Below are 25653 nucleotides of genomic sequence, written 5' to 3'. Positions count from 1 at the left end.
GATTTTCTCATTAGAGTATAGAATTAAAAGTCAGATGTAGTATTTACTTGTTCGGGGAGCAGTTTGGCATAGTGGCTAGGGAACTAGAGTCAGGAAAGTCTGGGTTTAAAGCCCACTTCAAGTCATAGTTTTGTGATCCTGTATAAATCACTCAACATTTCTGAACCTCAGTTTCCTCATCTGTAAAATGGGGGTATTGATGGCATTAACCTCACAGGGTCACTCAAACAGTATCTGTGAAGCATTTTACAAATCTTACATGGATTGTAAATATCAGATATTTTAAAGATTTAACTTTGTTTTTAACTTTTAACTTTTTTTTTTAATTTAACTTTTTTTGCCAGCTAAGCCAGAATTTTTTGTGTGATGGTAAGTACATTTTATCCCTATGCCCCTGCTAGAAGATAAGAATAAGATTTTCCCACTCACCCATTTTCTGGGTGACATTGAGTACATTACATCCATCTTCCTCTGCTAGAAGATAGGAATAAGATTTTCCCACCTACCCATTTTCTGAATGATTCTGCTAAAAGATAGGGATAAGATTTTCCCTTTCACCCATTTTCTGGGCAGTGTTGAGTACATTCCATCCCTCTGCCACTACTAGATAAGATTTTCTCATTTACCCATAACTGAATATAGGCACTTCTCATATGAGCTCCACAGAACCTCTCAGGTTCTTTAAAAGAACAGTCTTTGGTCTCTACACAGGACTTGAAAGAAAGGTGCTTCTCCAAATGAAGTTCATGTTAGCATGGGTATGCATATTCCCAGCCATATCAGGGTCCTACATGAACACAGAGACAAATTCATGCTTTTGCTTTTTACCCAAAGATTCCACCTTGAGAGCCATCTTCTCTCTCTGCATTATTTTTAAAAATTAGGAATAAAGATGAAATGACAAATGAAACTCAGTATGGGAACTTGGCCCTGCTACCTGATAAGAATGACTTAGAAGAAGAAGAGGGCTTGACTGACAAAGGGCTAGGTAGAGATTGACTGTACATTGCAGCTTCTGATAATGCAAGAAAAGACATTATTAATAAAGCCATTAACAGACAAAACTAACATACTTTGTACTTTCAGGAATATATACATACATATATGATACACATACACATGTATGTGTGTATGAGTATGCATATACATATGTATATTGTGTGTTATGTATTTACATTGCATACATAGATATTTTTCAGAAGAACATGCTGGAAACTGAGGACATAAGTGCTCCCTCACCTTTCATGAACAACTTCCAATTCCTAAGACCACTGTTGGAGACCAGGCCCCATTTGTATTATGTGAGGAATGAGCCAGTTAGCACACACACAGAGAATGCCATGTCTCTTTTTAGTATGTTTTCATTTTGTAGGGTTTACATGGCTTTTGAATTTAGTCCCTCTTTGTGTTTGAAGAGAAACAAGGGAAAAAATGATCAGAGTAATTAAAAGTTGAAATGGCCTAACTAATCATAAGGCCATCTGTGTCAGTAAGCTTGTTCCCTGGGCACACTGTCTGTTTTATCCAGACTTGTGTTCAGTGTCCCAAGTGATAATTCTGCATCCACTTTCCTTAGAAGGCTAATTAATAGTCTCACTGACAGGAGGGCTTTTTCCCCTTGATATTCAGCCTAAAATTAAAGGAGGAGAATCTTTGTAGCTTTCCATTGTTTGGTATATGAGAAAGCCCAGTTTATCTCTGAGATTTTTCTCAGGATGGCCCCTGTCAACCCTGGAAGCATTTATTGATATAAGATGTTGGGATTAAAAAAAACACCTTAGTTGATGCCATCTCCAGAACCAAATGATTAGTTACATTTGGCATTTTTTTCTATTTTTGTGGCTATGTGTGTGTTTGAAAACAGCCAGACATTCCCCAAATGATTCAGCCATTTCCTACCCTGACAAAATCAAATAGAGGCTTGAAGCTACAACCTAAATAAATCCGACCAAAGAAATTGCTAATGGCTTGGAAGAAAGGAGATAAGTTGTGCTGATTGTCTCCATACCTGTATCTGCCAGAACATGGCATTTTATAGATTTTGAAAATGTTTTCTTTGCACAAAATAAGGGTCTACATGGGCACAGATTTTCACAGACACCTGCATGTCCTCCAAATGGAAACTTGGCAAATGTGACTTTTTTTAAAGTAGTGGTTTGGGAGGTATGCTTCTCATTTTGTCAAGATTTGGAGAGACAAACACAGGATATGCTTTTTGTCCCATTTGCCTCAACCCTAACAGTAATTAGTAAGGACTGCATGTTCAGAGTATTCTCTTGTTTGACACTCCCACCATCCCCACACACCCCTTCATTCCGTGAGAAATGTAGGGTTTCTCTCAGTTATATTTCTACTTTGTATTTACAAAGGAGGAATGAACTAGCTGTGGTCAAATAAAACCTGAGCATCTCTTGACATTCTTTTTCCTGTTCTGGTGTTTCATATTGACATATTGTGGCACCTGGGAGTAACGTGGAGCAACCTCGCTGGTTTTTCTTATCATCGTTGTTATTTAATGTTTATTTAGCACCCACGTGGGTTGTCCAGGTTGGGCCATCTCATCTCATCTCATTGCCTCTCAGCCCAGTCTGCTGTGAGCTAAGAGAATTAGTTAATTCACTTCCCTGGAGATCCATGATGAATAACTAAGGCAAAGCTGAGCAAATAGCAAATATAGCTCGTCACTGTCAGGGCAGAATGGTGGTACCTTCCTTCTGACACTAGGAACAAGGTGGCTTTAGAGCCACACAGTGCAAGGAAGCCATGGTGACTGGGGAGCTGTCCAAGTGGGAGAATCTAGGCTTTTAGAGACTAATCATGTTGCTTCACGATGTCTGAATTCTTCTTGTCAAACAGCAGAACAAGAGCGCCTTCTCCTTTTGTTTTTGTTTTCCTTTGTTAAAAAGAAGCAACATGGCATTATGATAACACTAACGCTAATAAGAGACAACACTATAAAATAGTAGTGCCTTAAGATTTGCAGAGTATTTTACGTATATTTTCTCATTTGATCTTATTTTAATCGGGACTACTAGGTGTCTATATATACACATACATATGTGTGTATGTATATGTTGCCTTATAAAGTTACTCTATGTATTTGTATGTATATGTATATAGAGTCTCTCTATATAGTTCTATATGTCTGTCTTTATATACATATTTGTCTCTTTACATGTCTGTCTGTCTGTCTGTCTGTATACATATATACATAATACCACGTGGAAAAACCTCACTGGTTTTTCTTATCATCTTTGTTATTTAATGTTTATTTAGCATTCTTGTGTGAATATGTTGCCTTAAAAATAAAGTTCATCAACAGTTTGTAAAAATGAATGCAAAAAAGTCTTTTAAGGTATTTAAAAAAATAAAATACTATTAAAAAAATAAACTGTGGCAATAAGAAGCAAACAAAATCCATCAAAAAACAAATAAATAAAGTTCAGGTTTTCCTGCCTGGCACTCAAGATGTTCTTTAAACTCTTAAGTACTCTACCTTTCCAGCTTTATCTCATATAATATAACTCTCCCAAGCACAATTACTCCAGCTGAACTAGTTCTGCCACCACTGAACACCCTGCCCCCTTGGCTTTGTTTGCTCACCCTGTCCCCCTCTGCCTAGAATGTCTTCCCTCTCCTACTTTGTCTTTTGAATTCCAACATGCCCTTTAAAGTCCAGCTTAAGTGTCACCTATAGAATGATACAGAGAAATCTCTGATCTGCCAGCAGGAAATTATCTTCTCTGTCCCCTGTGTGTTTTATCACTGTGAAATGCATGCATGTGTGTGTGTGCTTCCTCATCTAACACCCTTCATTAGTTGCCTTTAATTTGTTTCAGTGGAGTCTGTCTGCAGTCACAAAGTTACAAAAAATCATCCTTTTCATTTTATAGGTGAGGAATCTAAGGTACATAGAGGTTAAATGATTTTTCAAGGTCATGGAATAAAAAAGTTATAAAAAATAATTCTGGAACCTAGACCTCCTAATTCTAAGCCCTAGTATACTTCTTACTTCTTCAAACATAATTCTGTAATTCCATATCTGTACTGTCAATCAAATACCATGAGGCTACCTCACCTTCCTTCTCCAGCTCATTTTACAAATGAGCATCTGAGGCAAGCAAGGTTAAAATGACTTGCCCAGGGTCACACAGCTAGTAAGTGTCTGAGGCCAGCTTTGAACTCTGAAACTAAGTCTTCCTTTGCTTTGTTTACTCACTCTGTCTCCCTCTGCCAAGAATGTCTTCTCTCTCCTACTTTGCCTGTTGAATTCCTACATGCCTTTTAATGGGTTCTGCTTTCTTCACTCTGAATCAGTTCATGCAAATCTTCCTAGGTTAAACTGATGTCTTCCTCATACTGATTCTTTATTATGATAAAGTAATATCTCATTATGCTTGTGTACCACAATTTGTCCAGCCATTCCCCAGTGAACAAAGTATTTGCTTTGTTTCTAGATAGGTATATCTCTACATATATGTTTCATACATATATATATGAAACAGGTTACATGGGTCATAATTAACTGACTATGAAGTTAGTATGGCATATACCACTTCCATCATCTAGAGGAATCAGAAAATTCCTCTTACCTTCAAATTTTATTTATGAAATTTATTTATAATTAAATATATTTATATTAGATTTTATAACCTTACCTCTTCCTGATACGATAATAACAATAACTAACATTTATATAACGCTCACTATGTGCCAGGAAACATACTAAATACAAATATTTTCTCATTTGATTGTCACAACCATAAATACCAAGCAGATAGGTGCTATTATTACCCCCATTTAACCTATGAGAAAACCGGGTTAAGTGACTCTCCCAGCGTCACAAGCTAGTGAGTATCTGGGTGCAGATTTGAACCCAGGTTTTCTTCACTCTAGGCTCAGGGCTCTATCCACTGCACCACCTAGCTGCCCCTTGAACCCTCATTATAACAATGAAAAGCATGAATAAACAGACCAACAAAGCCAGCACATCTGACAGCCTAAGCAACCTTCTGCCCCACAGCCTCCCACCTCTCTAACTAGAAGAGAGCATAGTATTTCCTCCGTCTGTTCTTTGGAACCAAGATGGATCATTGTAATTAATCTGAATTCAACTGCTATTTTGTGTTGTTTTCATTAACATGATTATAATCATTGTGTATCATTATCTAGGTTCTGCTTTCTTCACTCTGAATTAGTTCATGCAAATCTTCCTAGGTTAAGCTGATGTCTTCCTCATTCTGATTCTTTATTACGGTCAAGTAATACACTCATTACACTCATGTACCACAATTTGTCCAGTCATTCCCCAGTCAACAAAGTATTTTTTTTTGTTTCTAGATAGGTATATCTCTCTCTATATATACACACAGGTTGTGTTTGTCCTTCATTCTTGAAATAAGACCATGGCATGAGGGAAATAATGACACGACTTGCAGTTCACTTTGATTTGAGTGAGGGAGGGCTGTGCAAGGTCACCAGCCTCACTTTCTCCTCCAGAGTCATCTGCTTCCAGTGACTGGAGATATTTATCAGTATGACTCAAGATGATCCAGGATGCCATGGGGCACCCTGGCCCTTTTAGACTAAGGCCTTTTCACATGCTCACTCAAAGTGAGGTAACACCCATTCAGTGAACAGGCATACACACACATATACTCACATATATATGTGAATATATATATATATATATATACACTATATATGTATACACACAGATATCTATATACATATATATGACTATTAATAATTTACATTTCTTTTAAAAATTCTTTTGATCACTCGACTGAAAACTAAATCTTAGTTTTATGTATTTGTTTCAATTCTTCACACATGCTAGATATCAGACTTTTGCCAAAGATATTTGATGCAAAGATTTTTGTTTTCCAATATTCTTATTCTTATTGAATTCATGCAAAAAATTTTAATTTTCTGTAATAAAAATTGTCTCCTCTCTTTTTTTTTTGTTCTACCTCTCTTTTGTTTGCTTAAGGATTCCCCGCTTGATCATGGATCTAACAGTCAACTTCCCATTATCTTCTAAAATTTGATATGACCTGTTATATTTAAGTCACATGCACTTTTTGGAGTTTACTGCAATATGTGATGCAAGATGCTATTCTGAACTGCTGTTAAGTTTTCCCAGTGTTTCTTATTGAATTTTCCCCCCTATAGTTTCCATTTTTGGATTTACTGAATACTGAGCGACCTTACTTTTGTTCAATTGTTTCTAGGTTTGTTTCACTGATTTACTCTTCTGCTTTTTATCTGGTGTCAGTGGTTGCTGCTTTATAATAGAGTTTGAAATCAGGTACTCTTAGGGCCCCTCCATTACTGCCTTTACTATTTTCCTGGATTCTTGATGTTTTGTCCTTCCAAATGAATTCTATTGTTATTTTTCCTACTTCAATAAAAAAAGCCTTTGGCAATTTGATTGGTGGCTCTAAGTCATCATTTCTACTAAATTGGCACAACCCAGTCATGAGTAATGTCTCTGCAGTTATTTAATTATATTATTTACCTTTCTGGCATTATCTCATACTGCTTCTTCCAGGCATTCTATACCCCCAGCAAACCTAGACAAATGATTCAAACTGCAAATGAATGCCATTCATCCCCTGAGGCAAATTAGACTAATAAGGGCCTTTATTTTTGTATAGTATTTACTTTTAGATCATTTTCTCTGGTCCTTGGAAGCAACCTATCAAGTAGCCAGGGTAGGTATTATCACTTGTATTTTACAGGTAAGAATTGTAAAGCCCAAAGTGGCTTAGCACAGTGCCTGGCACATAGAAATATAGAAACATATAGAAATCCTTATTCCTTTCCTTTCTCCTTCCAAGAGAAGATAGGTGATTTTTCCCAATGCTGCTCAGGTAGTGATAGACATAGATGAGAGTTAAACCCAGATCTTTTGATTACCATGTTTAATGCTTATCCCGATTCTACCACTAACTAGCAGTGTGACCTAGGGAAAGTCATGAAACTTGTCTGGTCCTCAGTTTTGTCACCTTTTTTTTTTTTTAAAGCAATCGGGGTTAAGTAACTTGCTCAAGGTTACATGGCCAGTTATTTCTGGGTGTGGTGCTGAGTATCTGAGCCCGGATTTGATCCCCAGGTCATCCCAACACTGGAGCTGGTGCTCTTACTCGCTGTGCTACCTGGCCGCCCAGTTTTGCCACCTTTTAAATGGGAAGGGCTAACTCATCACAAGGGTCGCAGTTCCAAAATTCTAAATTTCTATGAAGGAAAACTTCTTTTTTAAAGCAACATATAAAAAAGAGCAAATGAACTTGGCTACCATAAGGTCAAAGGTCTCCCTTCTCACCTCTCACTCTGCTCTACTTGCTCCCACACTCTTCCCCCCAAAAATCTTACGCTATTTGGGGTAATAACTAGAGAGAAAACATTAGAATGAACAGAGTCTCTGAGTATGCACAGTTGTGTTCATGGAATGTTCTGGTCTTTTGTTTCCCCAGGCTATCAATGTACCTGTCTCTCACAATTCACTGGAAGAAACTGTGAGTCAGAGATTACAGCCTGCTTTCCAAATCCCTGCCGGAATGGGGGGTCTTGTGACCCAATAGGAAACACCTTCATCTGCAACTGTAAAGTTGGGCTTACTGGAGTCACGTAAGTGAATCATTCTTGGTCCAGCTGTTGTCAGCTATTTAGATGGCAGGACATGCCCCAGGAAAGCCTGCAGTACAGTTCTCTTGGGCCTACAATGGGACTGTAAGATTGGCAAGACCCTTTACATACCTGACCTCATTTGAATCTTGCAGTAATTCTGTGGGGTGAGTTCCTTGACACTTAGCGTCTGAGATGTCTATATTCTAACTCAAAACAGTCATTCCTCATTCATTCATACTCCCAGTTATTAGTACTTGGTGACCATTTGGATAAAAGCTGAAGTTGAACTTAAATTATTTTTTTCAGAGATGGTACAAATGAATAGCATGACCAGATGGAATTAGGGTGCTCAAAGTATTTGGGGCAGCATGATGTAGAGGAAAGACCTCTGCATTTGCAGAGGAAACCTGATTCACATCCAAGCTCTGACATTGTGTGTGACCATGGAGAATCATAGAGGTTCCCTTGTCCTCAGTGTATTCACCTCTAAAATGAAGATCACCACCTACCTCAGAAGTCTGTTGTAAAGAAAGTGCCTTGTAAACCTGAAAGTTATATGAAAGTGTGAATTATTATTATTAAGTTCAAACCATTTTGAAGTCTCCTTGATCATGTATATGTAGATAACTTATTATTCTAATTATAAACCATTCTTTTTAGCCATTATAACACACCCCCTGAGGACATAGACTAGATAATCTCTATTGGCCTACTTTGAATTTCTTTGTGTAATTTGCTGTATATAATATAATTAAAGCAATCAAATTACATTTCTTTTCACATTTATATTATTCTAATTCCTTACTAATTTAGGCTAGCCTTTCTCCCATTTGAACCCTGCTAGTGAAAATTTATTAAATAATATTGATTTTACCAAAAACCATAGAGGATCAAACCCTCCATATAAGTACAGAACATTTGATAAAGTGAGCAAAATAGTAAAATGAAGGGAGAAGTCACGTATCCTGATAAACTGAAAAATGAACAATCCACTTATCTGAATATGTATATATTGTATTTTCTAATAGATTGTGAGTTCCTTGAAAGTAGGGACTGTTTCCTTTCTGTCTTTAGATCCCTAGAGCTTAATATGGTACCCTGCACCATGTGATCAGTGCTTAAATGTTTGTTGAGTTGAATTGTATGTTTGTTTAAGAATTATGTCAAGGCGGATATTAACATGGCCCAGATTACACACAAAAGAAAAACAATTCACATAATTGCTTAAAAATTTTTTTTCCTCCAGAAATTTACCCATATTTTGAGTGTTTTGGGAAAGGGAGTTATTAAATATGAGGGAGAAGGTGACTTTAATTTTTAAAGCCTCTACTGTGTCTTAGTCCCCCATAGTCATTGCATTTTAGGGGCGGTGTTAATCTTCTCATGTCCCTAAAGGTGTGAGGAAGACATCAACGAATGTGACAGAGAAGAATGTGAGAATGGGGGTTCCTGCGTCAACGTGTTTGGCTCTTTCCTCTGTAACTGCACCCCAGGTTATGTGGGCCAGTACTGTGGGCTTCGGCCTGTGGTGGTTCCCAACATCCAGGCTGGCCACTCCTATGTGGGAAAGGAGGAACTGATTGGAATTGCCGTGGTCCTCTTTGTCATCTTTGTTTTAATTGTGTTGTTCATCATCTTCCGCAAGAAAGTCTTCCGCAAGAACTATTCCAGAAACAACATCACTCTCGTCCAGGACCCAGCCACTGCAGCGCTACTGAACAAAAGCAATGGGATTCAGTTCAAGAACCTCAGGGGGGGTGGGGACAGCCGTAACATCTACCAGGAGGTTGGCCCACCCCAGGTGCCCGTGCGCCCAATGGCCTACACGCCTTGTTTCCAGAGTGACTCTAGGAACAACCTAGATAAGATTGTCGATGGGCTAGGTGTGGAGCATCAGGAGATGACCACTTTTCATCCTGAGTCACCGCGGATATTAACTGCCAGGCGGGGAGTGGTCGTGTGCAGCGTGGCTCCCAACCTCCCAGCTGTGTCCCCTTGCCGTTCTGACTGTGATTCCATCAGGAAAAGTGTCTGGGATGCCGGAACAGAGAGTGAGTGGGCACTGGTGGTGGTGGAAGTGTTTGTGGGTGATGGGTGGGCAGCCTCCTTCCAAATCCCAGGGTCACAAGAGGGGAAGAACTTTAGAAATCTGTTCATTCCCCTCCTTTCACAGATACCTGAGCCATAAAGAGTTTATCACACAGACGATAAATGACAAAGCCTGGATTTGAACTTACGTCTTAGGGTTCCAAGTTCAGACACTTAACACAAAAACTAGCCATGTGACCTTGGGCAAGTCACTTAACCCCAATTGCCCTTCAAAAAGCAAAAAAACTACATTTCACACTGAACATAATTTGGGGGGGGGGGTGAAGCCTGAGCATCATTATAATGCCATGGATGTGCCTGAGTCATTAGTGATGAGGACTGAACAACCTAAAGTTTACTCATATGGGTCACAGACATTTAAACACTTGGAAAGAAGAGCATAATCCGTAGTTCAGGGTGAGCTAGTATCTGGAATGTCCCATTGGCTCCAATCAGTTATCCAGTGAAGTGGACAATCAATTGGCCAGAAAGATGGTTGAAGATAAGCCTTGAGTCACATGTCATTACAGTGGATTTTCTTTTTCCCATAGAGGAGGTCAGTTCTGATTCTGATTTCACAATATGTGACCAATATTAAATGATGAATTACTGTGACAGTTTATCTGGATTCACTTGCTTGTTTTGCCTACTGTAGATAGTATCCTTAACTGCAGTCCTGTGGTTCTCCAAGCCACTGAAAAGAACTAAGCGCATTGGCTTATTGACTTCTAATTTCATCCACATATCCTAACTGCATGCTACTGTATTTGTTCCCCTGCTCAAATTTTTCTATTTTTCTTCTCTCCCTGATTAGGAAGTGAAACAGAGAGGCCAATAAGGATTTATTCTAACTCAGTTCACTTTAATATTTGTTTGGCACCTGCCATGTGTGTGCAAGTCATATTGCTAGGTGCTTCTCAGCTCCATGGATTCAATTATCATCTCTATGCAGATAATTGTCAAATCTACTTATCCAGCTTTAACCTCTCTCTTGACCTTAAGTTGCACATCTCCAACTGCCTATTGGGCATCTTAAACATTCCCATAAACACTGGAAATTCACCATGTCCAAAACCAAGCTCATTATTTTTCCCTCCAAAGCCTCCCCTCTCTGAACTTTCCTATTACTGTCAAGGGTATCACCATCCTCCTTGTCCCCCAGGCTCACAACCTTGGTGTCATCCTATCACCCCCCCCCCCCCCCATGTCCAGTCTGTTATCATGGCTCATCAATTTTACCCTCATAAAATCTCATGTATTCCTTGTTCTCTGCTCTGACACTGCCATCACCCCAGCACAGCCCTTCAAGCTGCGACAGGTCTCTCCCCACCTCAGTCCCTCCTCCACTAAGCTGTCAAAGTGATCTTCCAAAAGCACAGGTCTAACTATGTTGCTCCCCTACTCAATAAACTCCATTGACTCCCTATCACCTCCAGGATAAAATATAAAATCCTGTTTGACATTCATAGCTCTTCACAACCTGCCCTTCCCCCATCTTTCCAGTCTTTTTTTTTTTTTTAAAGCAATCAGGGTTAAGTAACTTGCTCAAGGTTACACGGCCAGTTATTTCTGGGTGTGGTGCTAAGTATCTGAGCGCAGATTTGATCCCCAGGTCATCCCGACACTGGAGCTGGTGCTCTTAATCGCTGTGCTACCTGGCTGCCCCTTTCCAGTCTTCTTATACTCCAATTTTGGTCAATGACACTGCCCTTCCTGCTATTCCTCACAGAAGATACTCTATCTCACAACTCCAAGTGTTTTCTTTTTTGGAGAAGAGAGTTGATTTTTTTTTTTTTGGTTTTTAAATTTTTTTTCCCAATTACGTGTAAGCAAAAAAAAATTAGTGTTCTTTTTTTCTAATTTTGAGTTTTAAAATCTGTCCTTCCCTCGCTCCTCTCCCCTCACCTTAGTAAAGCAATTAATTCATCATAGATTATACATGTTCAGTCATGCAAAACATTTACACATTAGCCATGTTGCAAAAGAAAACACAGGCTTAAAAAAACCCAAGAATAATAAAGTAAAAAAGTATTCTTCAATCTGCATTTGGACTCCATCAGTTCTTTCTCAGGAGGTGGATAGCATTTTTCAAAATGAGTCCTTGGGAATTGTCTACTCCAAGTGTTTTTGATGGCTGTCCCCTGTGCCTTGAATTCCCACCAAACTCACCTCTACTCCTGACTTCCCAGACTTCCTTCAAGTCATTGCTCAAATCCCACTTTCTCAAAATCATTCAAGATCCTCTTTAATACTAGTGCCTTCCTTCTGCTGATTATCTCTAATTAATCAGACATAGAGATAGATGGATGGATGGATGGATGGATGGATGGATGGATGGATGGATGGATGGATGGATGGATGGATGGATTGATGGACAGATTGATAGACAGATAGATAGATTAATAGGTAATCTTATTTGTACATGGTTATTTGCATCCTGTCTCCCTCATTAGACTGTGAGCTCTCTGAGGGCAGGAACTCTCTTTTGCCTTTCCTTGTATCAGAGCTTAACAGTGTCTAGCACATAGTAGGCACAGCTAACTGTTGGGAATTCAGAGAAAAGTATACATAATCCTTGTCTTCAAGGATCTCACAGTCTAAAATAGAATAAGGCCCATGCATAAATAATAAGTTTCTTTTATTTTACAGTTAGGTACATAAAGAAGATAGGCATGCACAAAGGGGTATGGGAAGTCCAAAGCCAGAAAATGAGATGAACTCAGGCTGCAGCACTGAATTAACCCATGACTTAAATCAATCAGAATTGTGTTGTGTAGCACCAAGGCCGGTGTCATGTGGGTTGTGAGGCTCCAAGACTTTGTGTTAAATTAATGAAGTTTGGGAGTGCAAGGGGACCTCCTGTATTTTTATTTCTGTCACTAGCCTGCACTGCCCTCACCCTCAGGGCTCATTGTGTCCCTTTTTATGGTAAAAGTAAACCTTGTATACTGCCTGCCCTTTTTAAAAACGGGGGGTGGGGGGTAGAGGGCTTTACACTTTTGTTTTTCAAAATATTACTTCCTCCCTGGTGTTTCTTTGCTTTTATATTAGTAATTAATCCTGTGCTGCATCTTACTTGGGGTTTGTCTAATTGACAACAGATATAGAAAAACAGTGCCTTCTGTGAGGACATAGCCCTTTCTGTCAGGAAACACTAATTCCTGTGGCCAGGAAGAAGAGTGGATATTCCTTTTATCACAAGCCTGTGTTCCTATGTACCATTACCTAGCGTGATGATTTAAATCTTTTTCTGATGATCATTTCTTTTCCCTCTTTAATGTGACAGGTTTATTTCCAAAATACACCTCAGGCCAAAACTCAGATTTCCCCCCAAAGTATTGTTGAGTTTTTATTTAATACATTGACTTCTTTGTTAAGGGTGGTAGAATGTGCTGGGAAGACATTCTGTAAGTGGCCAATTCATTTTTCAGATGATGACAAGCTCAAGATATAGGTCGCTTTTATGGACTATTGTAGTCCATCAAATAAGAAAATGACCCTGTGGTGTTTGTGCATCTGTGTGCCCGGGATAAATTTGTACCTAAAGGAATAAGCGAGTGTGGGGATCCAGAAAGCATTTCTACCCCAGGCTTCCCTTTAACAGGCACAATTTATGAGAAGTCTATAATTACTAAATTTGGTACTATGCTGCTCTCTAGAGGCTGAACTGAAAATCTGACTCTGTTGATTGAAGTGTGAATAAATGTCATGGCACTCTTGCCTATAAAATATTTATACCCCCCATTTTAAAAGCAATCTTGTTTAACCTACTGTTGACACCACATCAGTTCATGTAAATGATTTAAATGAACCCTGAATGGCAGAGAGCAAGCCAGCTGCTTTACTCTGGTCTCAGGCTTCACCTAACTGTTCTACTTTGAGGACAGAGTATCTACTTTTGGCTGTCAGCTATTTGGAAGCTCATTTACCCTGGGTTAAGGGTTTCAAATCCATAATGCAAATCACTTGATTGACACACCTTTGTGCCCAATGGCACAGTCAGTTTTCTCCTTTGGAATTAAATTATTTCTCTGACCAAATAAAAAAGGATAGGGAATTGGGAAAGAAGCTGAAATATAAAAATTAATTCTGGGAGTGGAAGGGATGGATATATATGCAGAAAAGAAGCCATTATCATTTTTGTTTTTTCTTTTCCTGTCAATGAAGACAAAGGAGTGGATGATGCTGAAGAAGTGACCTGTTTTGTGGGTAGTAATAAAGGCAGCAACTCAGAAGTTCAGTCCCTCAGCTCCTTCCAGTCTGACTCTGGAGATGATAATGGTAAGAAATCTTCAAATTCAGTCCTTGGAACTCTAAGAGAATGGCTTTTGATTCTGTAAGTGTCCTCCAGACAGAGGGAATCCAATGAATTCCCTCATGGGGGAAGAGGAGTCTGCCTTCTTGGTGTTTAGTGAGTAAGTCTTCTTAGAAAGGATCCGAAATGGACCTATTTCCAGGCAGATGATTCTCTCTACTAATGGAATTTGGTTTGTTCTTCTTTTAGTGATATAATCTGCCCTATTTCACAATGCATTTTGCCTTTTTCATTTAGTTTTGTTCTGAATTGAAGCCTGCTTACTTTACCATGATCCCCTTGTAGATGGGCTTTTCTGTAGTGAGAAACCTATTCATTTCATAGCTGGGACAAAGCCATCTCCACATTCCACAGAGATTCCCAAGGTACCATCAGCTGGAGAAGGATTAATTTAGACAAGTTTATTTCAGTTCGATGAATATTGAGGCCCTACTGTGTATTTTCATCCTAAATATAAAAACAAATAGATAAATATAGAACATAGCTCTGACCCTCAGGGAGAAAGTTGGGGGACAAAAGAGCCATATACAAATGAATATAATATAAAGTATAACATACAGATCCATAAGAGAAGTGACATCAGAGTTCAAAAGAAGGTACTCTCACATATGACTAAAGGGATAGGTTCTCTGAGCTGTGTGAAGGATGGTAGAGACTTGGGAAATGTTTTCTTTTCCATGGAAAGAAGAAAGTGGGGTGACATAAGACCTCAGAGAAGTATTTATTAGAAGGAATTTGTTCTTTGTCTTTTCAATGGGGAAACTGAAGGGAAAGAAAATATGTTTTTTGTTCATTGAAAAAAATAAAATTAAAAAATACCCCACAAAACCATTTTGCCATATAGAAATTAAAAGGAGAACTGTGTGAAAGGGAATTGGAATATTCTTCATACAACTTCCCCAGTGACCATAGATCTGTAGAGACAGCATATTCAACATGATGAACACATAATTATGAAAAGAAGTATGTTTCCTCAGTCCTTAAAATAAGCTGAAAGTCTAAAAACCCAGTTCATACCTTCAACAACAGCCCCACTACTGCCATTAGAAGTGTGTGTCCCCAGTATGATCAATATGGTGATGTTTTGTATGATTGAACATGTATAACCTATAACAAATTGCTTATCATCTCAAGGAGGGGGGAAGTAATGAAGGGAGGGAGAAAATTTGGAACTCAAAATTTTTCAAAAATGAATGTTAAAATGATCTTTACATGTAATTGGAGGAAAAATAAAATATTTTAAAAAGAATTTTGTGTCCCATATGACACTACAGTTTGGGAATTATGTAGAAACCCCCAGGTACTTAAGTCCCAGTGACAAACTGTGTTATAATGGGTCACTTGCTCTTATGTTGGTACAGTGAATCATAGCCAAGTTTGGGTTCTTATGGGTTTAAGCACCTTCCCTGGCTTAAATGGTTAAATGAACCCTGAGTGGCAAAGAGTAAGCCAGCTGCTTTACTCTTTACCAGTCTCACTCTTCACTTAGCTGTACCACTTTGAGGATGGAGCATCTATTTTTGGCTGCCAGCTATTTGGAAGCTTCATCACCCTAGCTGCAAGATGAGGGTGTTTTACTGAACACCTAGGATTATTTCTAGAATTGATACTCTATGCACCAATGGCACTTGGGATGCTGTTGACGATTCACCACCCCCCTCCCCGCCCCCACAACCATCCCTATCCAGCCAATAACTTTCAGGATAATTTTCAACTTATAAGAAATTCATAATAGGATGCTTAAACCCCATTGCATAAAAAAGACAACTATGCTTAAGAAACGGATAAAGGTATTTCATGAGGAAAGGAACATCAATTCTAAAATTAGTGCTGAGTATTCTGAGTTGTCAAAGGATCTTTTTTCTCAATGCTGAGGTGATAAGGGTGGTCAGAGAGGTGCTCACTTCATCCCATCAATTCAAATCAAGGAAGGTCAACTCCTTTAACAGAAAATTATCTCAGTCCAGTCACATGACTAAATGCTACCCACTTTCCAGAACTGGTTGTTCTGGCTAGACAAACAAGAAAGGAATGAGTTATTGTTATCCTACCTCCAATTCTAAATAGCTAGAAGGTAGCATCCAAGGACAGCTAAGCATGCAACTTCCTTATACCACCCCTGACTTAGCTTAGCCAGGCAAGGAAAATATGGCCATCTCTTCATGGTACATTTAGTCTCTCAAATTAAACATTCTCATTCCATTCTGAATTCTATAAGGTACTGTCCCATAGAGTTTTGGGGAAATGGACTCTAAGTATCGTCATATCAAAAGAAAGCTCTTGTGATAACTACAAACCATAGGTATTTCCTTCCCTGATTCTAATGATTATAAAGGCCAGACATCTCCATTTATTGTGACTGAAGGTACTGGTGTATGAGCAAAGCAATTGACTTTAAAGAGATTAAGTCTCCTTTGTAAGAATCTTGACTGATTCAGATAGGACTACCGAACAAATAATTGCCTTCTTCCAGGATTCATTAGAGTACTAAAAAGAAATTAGTATGAAGTAGAAGAGGTATCAGCCTCTTAAACTTATTTAGTTGGTCATGCCAATGTGAATTTGCAACATACATTTACTGGTGAGTGAGAGCAGACAGTATGGTATAGTGAGAACTGACCTTGGTGTCAGTTCAAGCCCAACTCTGACACATACTGGCTTGTGACCCTGGGCAAGTCACTTAACCTCTTGGTGCCTCAGACAACTTTAAGACTATAAATTGAAGAGTATTTTTTTGCATCTGCAATGGTCAAGAGTATTTCCTCATTAAAAGTTCCCTACTTTGACAAAGTCACAGATCTGGTACAAAAGGAAGGTCATTGATTATAGGGCCTAGGTTTAAACTGGTCTTGAATTTGTCATTATTTTTCATTCAGTCTAAAAATCAGTATTATCTAAAGAAAGTTGTCTATTGAAACACTGCCTTAATGAATCATGTAGAAACTTTGGTTTTGTTTGTATAGTATAATATAATAAAAAGTCAATATATATATGTATATTGGTTAAGAGAAGATAATACATGTTTAAAATATTAACCTAAAGCTATCCTTTCCCTCCCTTGCCTGCTTTCCCTTTCCCGCAAGCTTCCATAGTGACTGTCATTCAGCTTGTCAACAATGTGGTTGACACTATAGAAAATGAAGGTATTTACATTTTTTTTCTGTAACATTTCTTCTTTATCAAGTTACCTTTCCTTGAAATTTAGTAACCTCTCATTACTTTGGATCCCATCCAGTGTCACCAGTTAAGGACAAAATGAGGCATCAGGGAACATTGGCTCCAAGGGGTCATTAGTTTCATGCCATTCATTGGTATTGGCTTTTTAAAAGGATTCCTTCAGGATAATTTTTAAGTGTTTTTCGAAAGACAGTGAAGTTCGTGACCTGAAATATTCTCTATGTTCCCTGTATATGAGTACTTTCTTTGAAAAGAATACTTAATCAGTGTGATTTCTACATCTTTATTTAAGTCCTGGGACCAAATAGTAATATTTCCAATGCTTCATACTACTGAAGCATGCCCATAATAAATTTTAAGTATGTGACTTGGTTTTTGTTTCTTTTCCTTAAAGTCGGTCAGCAGTTTGTCATACCTCTAACAGAAATTAATTAAATGAATAAATTATTTGTTTACTTTATCACTTTGAGCATTGTTGAAAAAGAGCCGGCCCCAGAGTCTGATAGAAAACTGGCCTCAAAACCACTAAAGACCTGGGTTCAAATCCCACTTCCAATACCTACTATCTACACACTCTAGACAACTCTTGAAGACTCTTAAGTTACAGAGTTTGCATTGGTAGAGGGGGTTCCCTTACTAGTAGTACCCCAAACCAATGAAATCACAGGCCCAGACCACAGTGCAAAATTTGGAGCAGTTACCCCAAAAAAGTAAACAGTGAAGTGGGAATTAGCAGAATGCCCCTTCCCCCAATAAAATTGGTGAAAGTGTAATTATCTGTTTCAAGGACTCATCCCCTAGGTATGATATGAAGGAATAGACTATCAGGGAGCTCTTCATGCCCTTCAAGATTGGGTACTGGTGAACATCATTTCCCTAGCAATGAACAGCAAAGCTGGAGCCCATATATGTTATTGAAGCATGTCTTAAAAGCATGTCCTCTCTAAATCTCCCAGTGCTTGTGTATCTTGGGTTGTCAGCTTTACTCTTTGCTTTGTATTTAAACAGTGTCAGTTATGGACCAAGGACAGAACTACAACCGAGGTGACTTCCCCCAGTCCCCAGCTAAACTCTCTGTTCTGTGATCTTGTTTTGCTGCCTCTATTCTTCTCCTTCTCCTTCCCCCGCTACTCTTTCTGAGTGTTTTGTCAGTTCTTTGCATGTTCCAGGCATCGTGCGGGTTAAATTTTGATGGGGACCTCCCCCCACCAGCATCTCCTTCCAGGTCCCTCCACTGTGGCTTTGCCTAAGCCGTCCACTTGCCTCTGCGTCTCCTTGCCTTCCAATCCCAAAACACGGTTCCCTCCAGCCTACCTTTTCAAGCATGCTGAAAGCTTTGATTTCCACATGGTGTGTGGGGATGGAGAGATGTGGGGATAGGAAGTCTTTCATATAATTTAGACTCCTAAAATGTGTTTCTCCATCATCGTATTCATGGTCTGGCTGAGTAGAAAAGGGGAGCACATTATGCACTTGAGGATCATCATATGAAGTGGCCGTCTGTCTTGTTCTCTGGTCAGAGCATGGCTGACCTCCCATTAGTGCCTTGTAAACAGCATGTGGATGGCACTGACTTCATGGGGCCTCCTAGTTGTGATGGCGCGCATGTGACGCTCTTCCCATCCTGCTCCAACTCACTTTCCAGACCCCAAAGAGGCTAATTAAGACTGGTTTCTTTTTTGCAGCCTATCATTGGGACACTTCGGATTGGATGCCAGGAGCCCGCCTGTCTGACATTGAGGAAGTGCCCAACTATGAGAATACAGATGGTGCATCAGTTCATCAGGGGAGCACGCGAGAGCTTGAGACCGATTACTACCTGGGTGGCTATGACATTGACAGCGAATATCCCCCACCTCATGAAGAAGAGTTTCTGAGCCAAGACCAGTTGCCCCCTCCCCTGCCAGAGGACTACCCAGACCACTTTGAGGCCCTACCCCCATCACAGCCAGCCTCCCTGGCCAGCACACTGAGCCCAGACTGCAGGCGAAGGCCCCAGTTCCACCCCAGCCAGTACCTCCCTCCCCACCCATTCCCCAACGAGACAGACACGGTGGGGCCTCCGCCTGGACACGAATTTAGTACTTTTGCTGTGGGCGTGGAGCAGAACATGGAGAACACGGGCATGGCAGACAACATGCCCTTAACCTTGCACAATTCCATGGGCACCTCATCGTCAGACGTGTCTGCAAGCTGTGGCTTTGACGATTCTGAAGTGGCCATGAGTGACTATGAGAGCGTTGAGGAGCTCAGCCTCACTAGTCTTCACATTCCATTTATTGAGACTCAGCACCAGACCCAGGTGTAAAGGACACACGCATCTAGGATGGTTTTCTCATTCTTCATTTCAACATGGAAGGAAATGGGCTGAGTTTCCTCTCTCAATGGAGGAGGGTTCATTGAATGAGGGGAAAATCCACCATTTTCCACAAATAACTTATTCACAAACGATGTTGTCTCATTCAAACACTTTAAAGTCAAGTTGTGTAAACCATATGTCACAAAATTTGTTACTGTGAGTCAAAAGACAATCCTTACAGTATGTACCCAGCATTCATGGCCAAGAGTGCACACCACGTTTTTAATGGGGTAAAGAACCCCACACACAAGTTCACCTAGTAAGTTATATGCAGTCAATCTTTTCAGCTTTGTGCAGTATTGTGTTATTGAAGGTCTTAACAGTATCAATCCCCGCAGTATTAATGAACAGGTAAAGTTCAGGCATCAAAGTATTGGTGCGTGAAGCTAATTTAAAATGATGGAGAAAAGAAAGAAAATAGTTAATAGAATTGGGGGAGGGGACTGAGCCCTCAAGGGTTTCAAAAGAAGAGTAAAAATAAAATATGTCAAAAGTGGGCAAAAATATTAAAAATTAAGTATGATTTTCTTTATAAAGCTGTCTAATTGTCAGCTATAAAATTATAGCAAATGACTTGCATTTTTTGTAGTTTTCAGATACTGGTTTAATTAGGAAAACTTGGATTAAAAATGGAGCCCAAAATTGAAATGATGAGGTTTGTGTATCTTTTAAAAAGATTTCATTGAAGAGTAATGCATGACAATTTGGGGGTTTTCTGAGTATCAGGGAGGGAAGGGTAGAAATTATTTCTTTTTGCTTTTATTACTAAACATTCCCAGCAGTGATTACAATTTGAGAATATTGTAATCATTGACCTTGTTCATGGAAACCAGGAAATATAAAACTGACCAGTTCGTGACCATTGTCTAGGCTAAAAGAGGTATACAGTTCTTAAGTTTCCCCTCAAAAAATGTTATTTTTACTATCACGGGTAAAAGGCAAATAAGTACTTGTTTTTAATTTGACAGTATCATTTCAATAAATGGAATTAAGTCTCTCTTAAGAGAGACTAGATGAGTAGATGTTTGTACACAAGATTGTAATAGTATGTGTGTTTGGGCCAATGTAGACGTATGTTTATGTTTTCTCACAAAAAGGCAGTCTGTGAGTAAAGTGATCTTGAGATTTGCAAACTATGAACCATGGCCAACAGTGCTAGCCTTCTAACCTTTTGGACCTCTTCAATGTTAAGAGACTCACCAAATGCTTTATTATTTGCTAGTCCCATTAACCTTATTTGGATAGTGCCATGTCTATTAACTTAAAGCAAAATTCTGGATTTTAATAGTACCATTTTGTTAAAAAAAAAAATGATTCAAAGAGTCTCAACTGTCTTCAGAAAGTGCTTCATGTTTCATTCTAGCCCAGGGTCAGTTCTCTGTCTGATGCACAGGTTTTGACCATGGAAATTTCCTAAATGAATTGGAGAGTCATTCCACAAGAGATGTTATAACATGGTACAATAAAATCTAAAATTGACATGTTGAGTTACTTTCCTGCTTCCCCTCAGGCTGATTAGGGCAAATCAAATTTTACACTAAGCAGCCTGAACTATTTCCAAGGGGGACTGGGAAGTCCATAACTTCTCCTTTCCCTGGTAAACGTGTATTTGCACTATCTGCTTAATGAGCAAAACTGTTGTGGGTTTTGTTGTTTTAAACCAATTGTGGCATTGTTGTGAACTCTCAAGGACTCCGCCTGGCCGTGTCCTTCCTAGTCACTTTTCTTATCTGCTCTCTTTGCATTCATTTCACTTCTCTCCTGGTACAGGGATCAGTGTTTGCTGACAGTTTGTCAAGGCAATAATACCCTTTCACTTCAGAACTCCCTCCATATGTGGACACACTTCATAGCCCATTCATTTTTTATGTTGTTTTTTTTTCTCATCTTTGTTCTTGGTCAGACATGCTATAAGTGAAGGATGATCTGTACTGTGGTCTTGAAATCAGGGTTCTGCGATGGATTGAAGTATTTAGCCAGACTGCAATCAAAGAAATTCTCAAGCATTTTTCTCATGTGAGGAGTGCATTTGTAGGAGTCAGCGAGAAAATGACAAACTAATGATCTGGATAGAACCTCTATAACCATCTTAATAATGCAGTGGCATAAAAAACTGACAAAGTAAAACCAACAGTTCATTTCTTACCCCCCAGGATATATTAGGGCAGGATTAGTACAGATGATTTTCCATTGCTTACACAGCCTCTCTGCTGAGAGAAAGAAATGCTTGACTGACATAGTAATGAAGGAGCAAATAGATCTGAATGTGGCTGTGAGATCCAGGGAGCCAGCCTGAGATCTCTGATCTGCATTCAATACACATTTCTTAGATGTGTCTCATCCGATCTTTTCAGAAAAGCCACACAGGGAGATGTCCGATTTCTCTTAGGTCCTTTCTCATGCCATGTATTGAGTCAGCATTTTCAGATCAGGTGAGAACAGTATTTGACATTTCTTCTCAAAATTGCATGGAAAATGAAGGGTTTCCCTGTAGAGGGTGAAATGGTCTTGAGAGTAGCACCAAGAATTCCCCAAATCTGAAAAACTGAGAGGGAATTTAGAGATTGTCTCTAGGCTAACCTCATTTTTACTTAAAAAGTTGTGTTATATGACCAGTCAGTGACAGAACCAGGGCTAGAACTTGCATCTTCTTCCAAACTTCCAATCCAAGGTTCTTTCTACCATATCATGTTTTCTCCATCTGACCTTTAATCTTGACTGTTTTTCATTGAATTCCTGAAGAATGGATCTCTCGGTGCAGAAAGCTGAATTTGTTGCACAGAAGTTAATATTTTCATATGAGCTTTTTTTCTTCATGCTTAAGTCTGTAAGTTTAAATAAACTCTGATCTGCTACATATCTGATTGTTATTGATGCTGACTCAGTTAAGTGTTAAAAGTATATTAACTCTTCTTACACCCTAAGATCCTAATATCTTAAGTTTATTTTATTTGCTAGCATCATTTTGGGAAGAAGGATTAGAAACATTGGCATGACCATAATGGAACCAGTCAGAGCACTGGCTGCAGCTGTTGGCCTCATTGACACCCAAGTATGCCCAATTCTATGCATTTATTGGCTTGTCATATTTTAGAATTTCCCTGAGTCATTTTTTTCTCTTCTGTCTTTAAATCCTGAGTGCATTCTGTGCACTGTGTCAAAACAGCATGTATCTGGAATTTTTTCTACCTAACTTTACTTAATATACCTCTGCATTCCCTTCTCTAAACCTTTCTCCTTCTAAAGTAAGATAGACCAAGTCTTTGTCTTCATTCTTGTTTTAAAGAAGAAAGCTTCTAATCCTTTCACTTTTGCTACCCTCTGAACCTTCTCTAACTTGCTAATGATATTTTGAAATGCACTTAGCAGAACTGAGCACAAAGTATGTGATAAAACATGCCAAATGGTGTCCTTGAAATGGCATTTTCCCACTTAGAAGTACCTCATTCTTTTGAATAGCATCTTTGATTTTCCCCTGAGAGAACAGACCAAATTCAAAACCCCAAAGCATATGAGGAAGGTTTACCCTTCTAAGGACCTTCTATCTTTCTCCATCATATGCCTGATTTGAGAAGAGGCAAAGAGGGCCCTGCAACACCAAGATAATCTTCGTGGCAGGCATCAAGACTTGGTGTTCTACAGGCTCTTTGGACAAGTAAATACAGACCTCACAGGCTAGCTTCATTGTTAGTTTACTAAACCTCTCTCTTAGGTGGATGGAGTTGCCCTAAAATGAACAGTGATTATACATATCAACAGGTCAGTTTGAGATCTGGATGGAACTTGGGGTGGGAATTTTTTTCTGTTTTTCCTCAATATTAATGGTTTTTTTCCAGAATCTTCCATGTGGGAGAAATGTCTAAGCATTTGCTCCCCACCTTTCCATAATGTCCCTTGGCCATCATTTCTCACAAACTCTGTTGGTAGGTATTTGGCCTACTTTTACATATGACCAAGTTGAAGAATGGTTTGAGTGAGTTTGGGGGCTTAAGCTGCTACAAAGAACAGGAACCATAGGGCAATATGAGATAAACAAGGACTAGTATAAGATGACCGAGGAGATGTTTTCTTTTTTTCTTTTTCCTTCAAGTGTTTATGCTGCTACTGGGCCCTGCCAACCTTCTATATGTGCAAAGTCTGGCTGTCCATGTGATTCCATTGGGATGGACCAGTCTGTCCCTACAATGGGCCTGTGTAAACTTAGAAATAACAGAGAATGGGTATAACAGCCAGAAAGGGAAATTCACAATGCATTCTTGAGGCAATGAAAATCACCAGGCTAGCCCCAACCGAGGGGGGAAATTTTTAAAATATAACATTTAAAGGCTCTCACTGACACTGTATCTGCATGTTTCAATTGAGGCAGCAAAATATCCAAATCCAAACACCCCCCCAAGAAAATTTGAACTATCAGGTGGTATTAGATGCACCCATTTTTGGAGGGTTTTCCTGACAATTTCTTGACTTCTCCACTTCATTTTGTTGCTATCCAAACAATCTCAATGCATATTAATTGGCCGAATGGTTTGGCTTTTAGAATTGATATTACATATTTAATTATAAGCCCTGAGAAATTATAACGAGAATAATTCAAGATCACCATGATCATTCTCCATATTCTCATAGGAGGTAGCCTTAGACTTTGATTGGTTTGGGTCCCAAACATCTATCTATATTCATCAGATAGGAAGCCTCAGAATGTCTTCTGCTTCTGCTTGTTTGCTCATTTGGGGGTGGGGAGGGAAGAGGGTAGTGTGGGGAGATGAGTCTGAGGTTTCAGGTCTTTAGTGGGTGGGGCATTCATTAATGTTTCACCAGCTGGCTGGGAGAGATGGGAAAAGGAAACCAATTCCTTTTTTTTCTGTAATAAAAGCAATAATTGTGTAATGCTACACAAAGGCCATACATAACTAGTCTTTACCAGTGTTAAGGATGCACTAGAACTGTATTGTTTATTAGAGCAAGGTGGGAATGGATAATATGTACTGTAGTATTCTTCTAGCAAGCAAATACCAGAATTGCTACTATTTAACAATTTAATGAGCCCATACTACTGCATTCGGGGAAGGACAGACGTGTTTGGAACATGGAAGCAGTTCTCTTTAAGCACTGTATTAGAAAGATTGTCTTGTAAATTTTACCTGTTGCAAACAGGCTGGTTTGTAAAAGATGTATGTTTTGGTGTTTAAAAATGTTTATAAAAATGTATATAACGGTTTCAAATTTCCAGGCTTTTGTAGATACTGTATTTGATGCCTATCAGGATGCTTTAATTTGGGGGTCAGATTCTAAATCATCTGAGTTGTCAGTCTATAAACTTTTAAGATAATGAGAAAAAAGTTTTAGATTTGAAAATGATGCTTTTTAATCATTTCCAAAATGTACTGTAACCTTTCTTTGGTTCCGCTGTTTTCATTTAACTTTTTTCAGTTTTTAAGGAAATGTTTTTTATTGACTTTTTTTTAAAATGAATGTGTTTTGCACAGATACTAGGTACATGATTTTTATGCCATTTCAAGTATGTATTAAAGTATGTCATTTCTTCACATACACATTATCTCTCATACACACAACCTTATGCAAAAGGGAAAGCTAACACTCTAAGTGGGTCTTGTCCCTTGTATGAAGATGAATCGTTCCTTCATATATTGCTGTTGGCAGTATTAAGTCATGTGTTCTTTTCCTAAAAAATGAAGAAAAAAAGTGACAACTACAAAAAAAAAACAGCCCAACAGTGTACAGGTTTGTAACTGCCAAAATTTGATGGTTAAAAACAAATTTTCAAGTAAAAAAAAAAAAGACTTTGTGTTGACTTTTTCTTTCTGATTTGCTGTCTTGTCATTTGCCTCATGCTCATAGCTCATAAGGGAGCCATCACATCTTGCAGGGAATTGTGGGAAATGTGACTTAAATTGTCAGTCCCAGCATGCCATTTGGAGTCATTGAGGCTTTTACCTATACTCTCTCTTCTCATCATTTGAACACCCTAGCTTGGAAGATTGCTTACATTTGGATGTCTGAATTAATTTATTTTAAGTGTCCCCTTGGATGTTTAACCCAAGATTTTTGGTTGTTACTGGTA

The 25653-nt window shown here is 38.9% G+C and overlaps 1 protein-coding gene across 3 annotated transcripts in view; it reads left to right on the top strand.

The window, feature by feature from the left end:
- FAT3 (FAT atypical cadherin 3) overlaps window positions 1-25373 on the top strand; it is a 760616-nt gene extending 735243 nt beyond the window's left edge. For all 3 annotated transcript variants that reach the window (XM_069080441.1, XM_069080440.1, XM_069080439.1), the window contains 6 exons: window positions 7479-7632; window positions 9028-9683; window positions 13888-14001; window positions 17119-17178; window positions 18221-18256; window positions 18898-25373. In XM_069080441.1, coding sequence (XP_068936542.1) covers window positions 7479-7632; window positions 9028-9683; window positions 13888-14001; window positions 17119-17178; window positions 18221-18256; window positions 18898-19520 — 1643 coding nt within the window. In that variant the 3' untranslated portion in view covers window positions 19521-25373. The remainder of the gene's footprint in view (window positions 1-7478; window positions 7633-9027; window positions 9684-13887; window positions 14002-17118; window positions 17179-18220; window positions 18257-18897) is intronic.
- Window positions 25374-25653: the final 280 nt, after the last annotated feature.

This window comes from Petaurus breviceps, unplaced genomic scaffold (genome assembly GCF_028583685.1).
Source record: "Petaurus breviceps papuanus isolate PSGF00001 unplaced genomic scaffold, PetGlider_PUasm1.0 91133, whole genome shotgun sequence".
Lineage (NCBI taxonomy): Eukaryota > Metazoa > Chordata > Mammalia > Diprotodontia > Petauridae > Petaurus > Petaurus breviceps.
The sequence above is the reverse complement of the archived record's forward strand: the minus strand, read 5'-3'. Positions and strand labels throughout refer to the sequence as shown.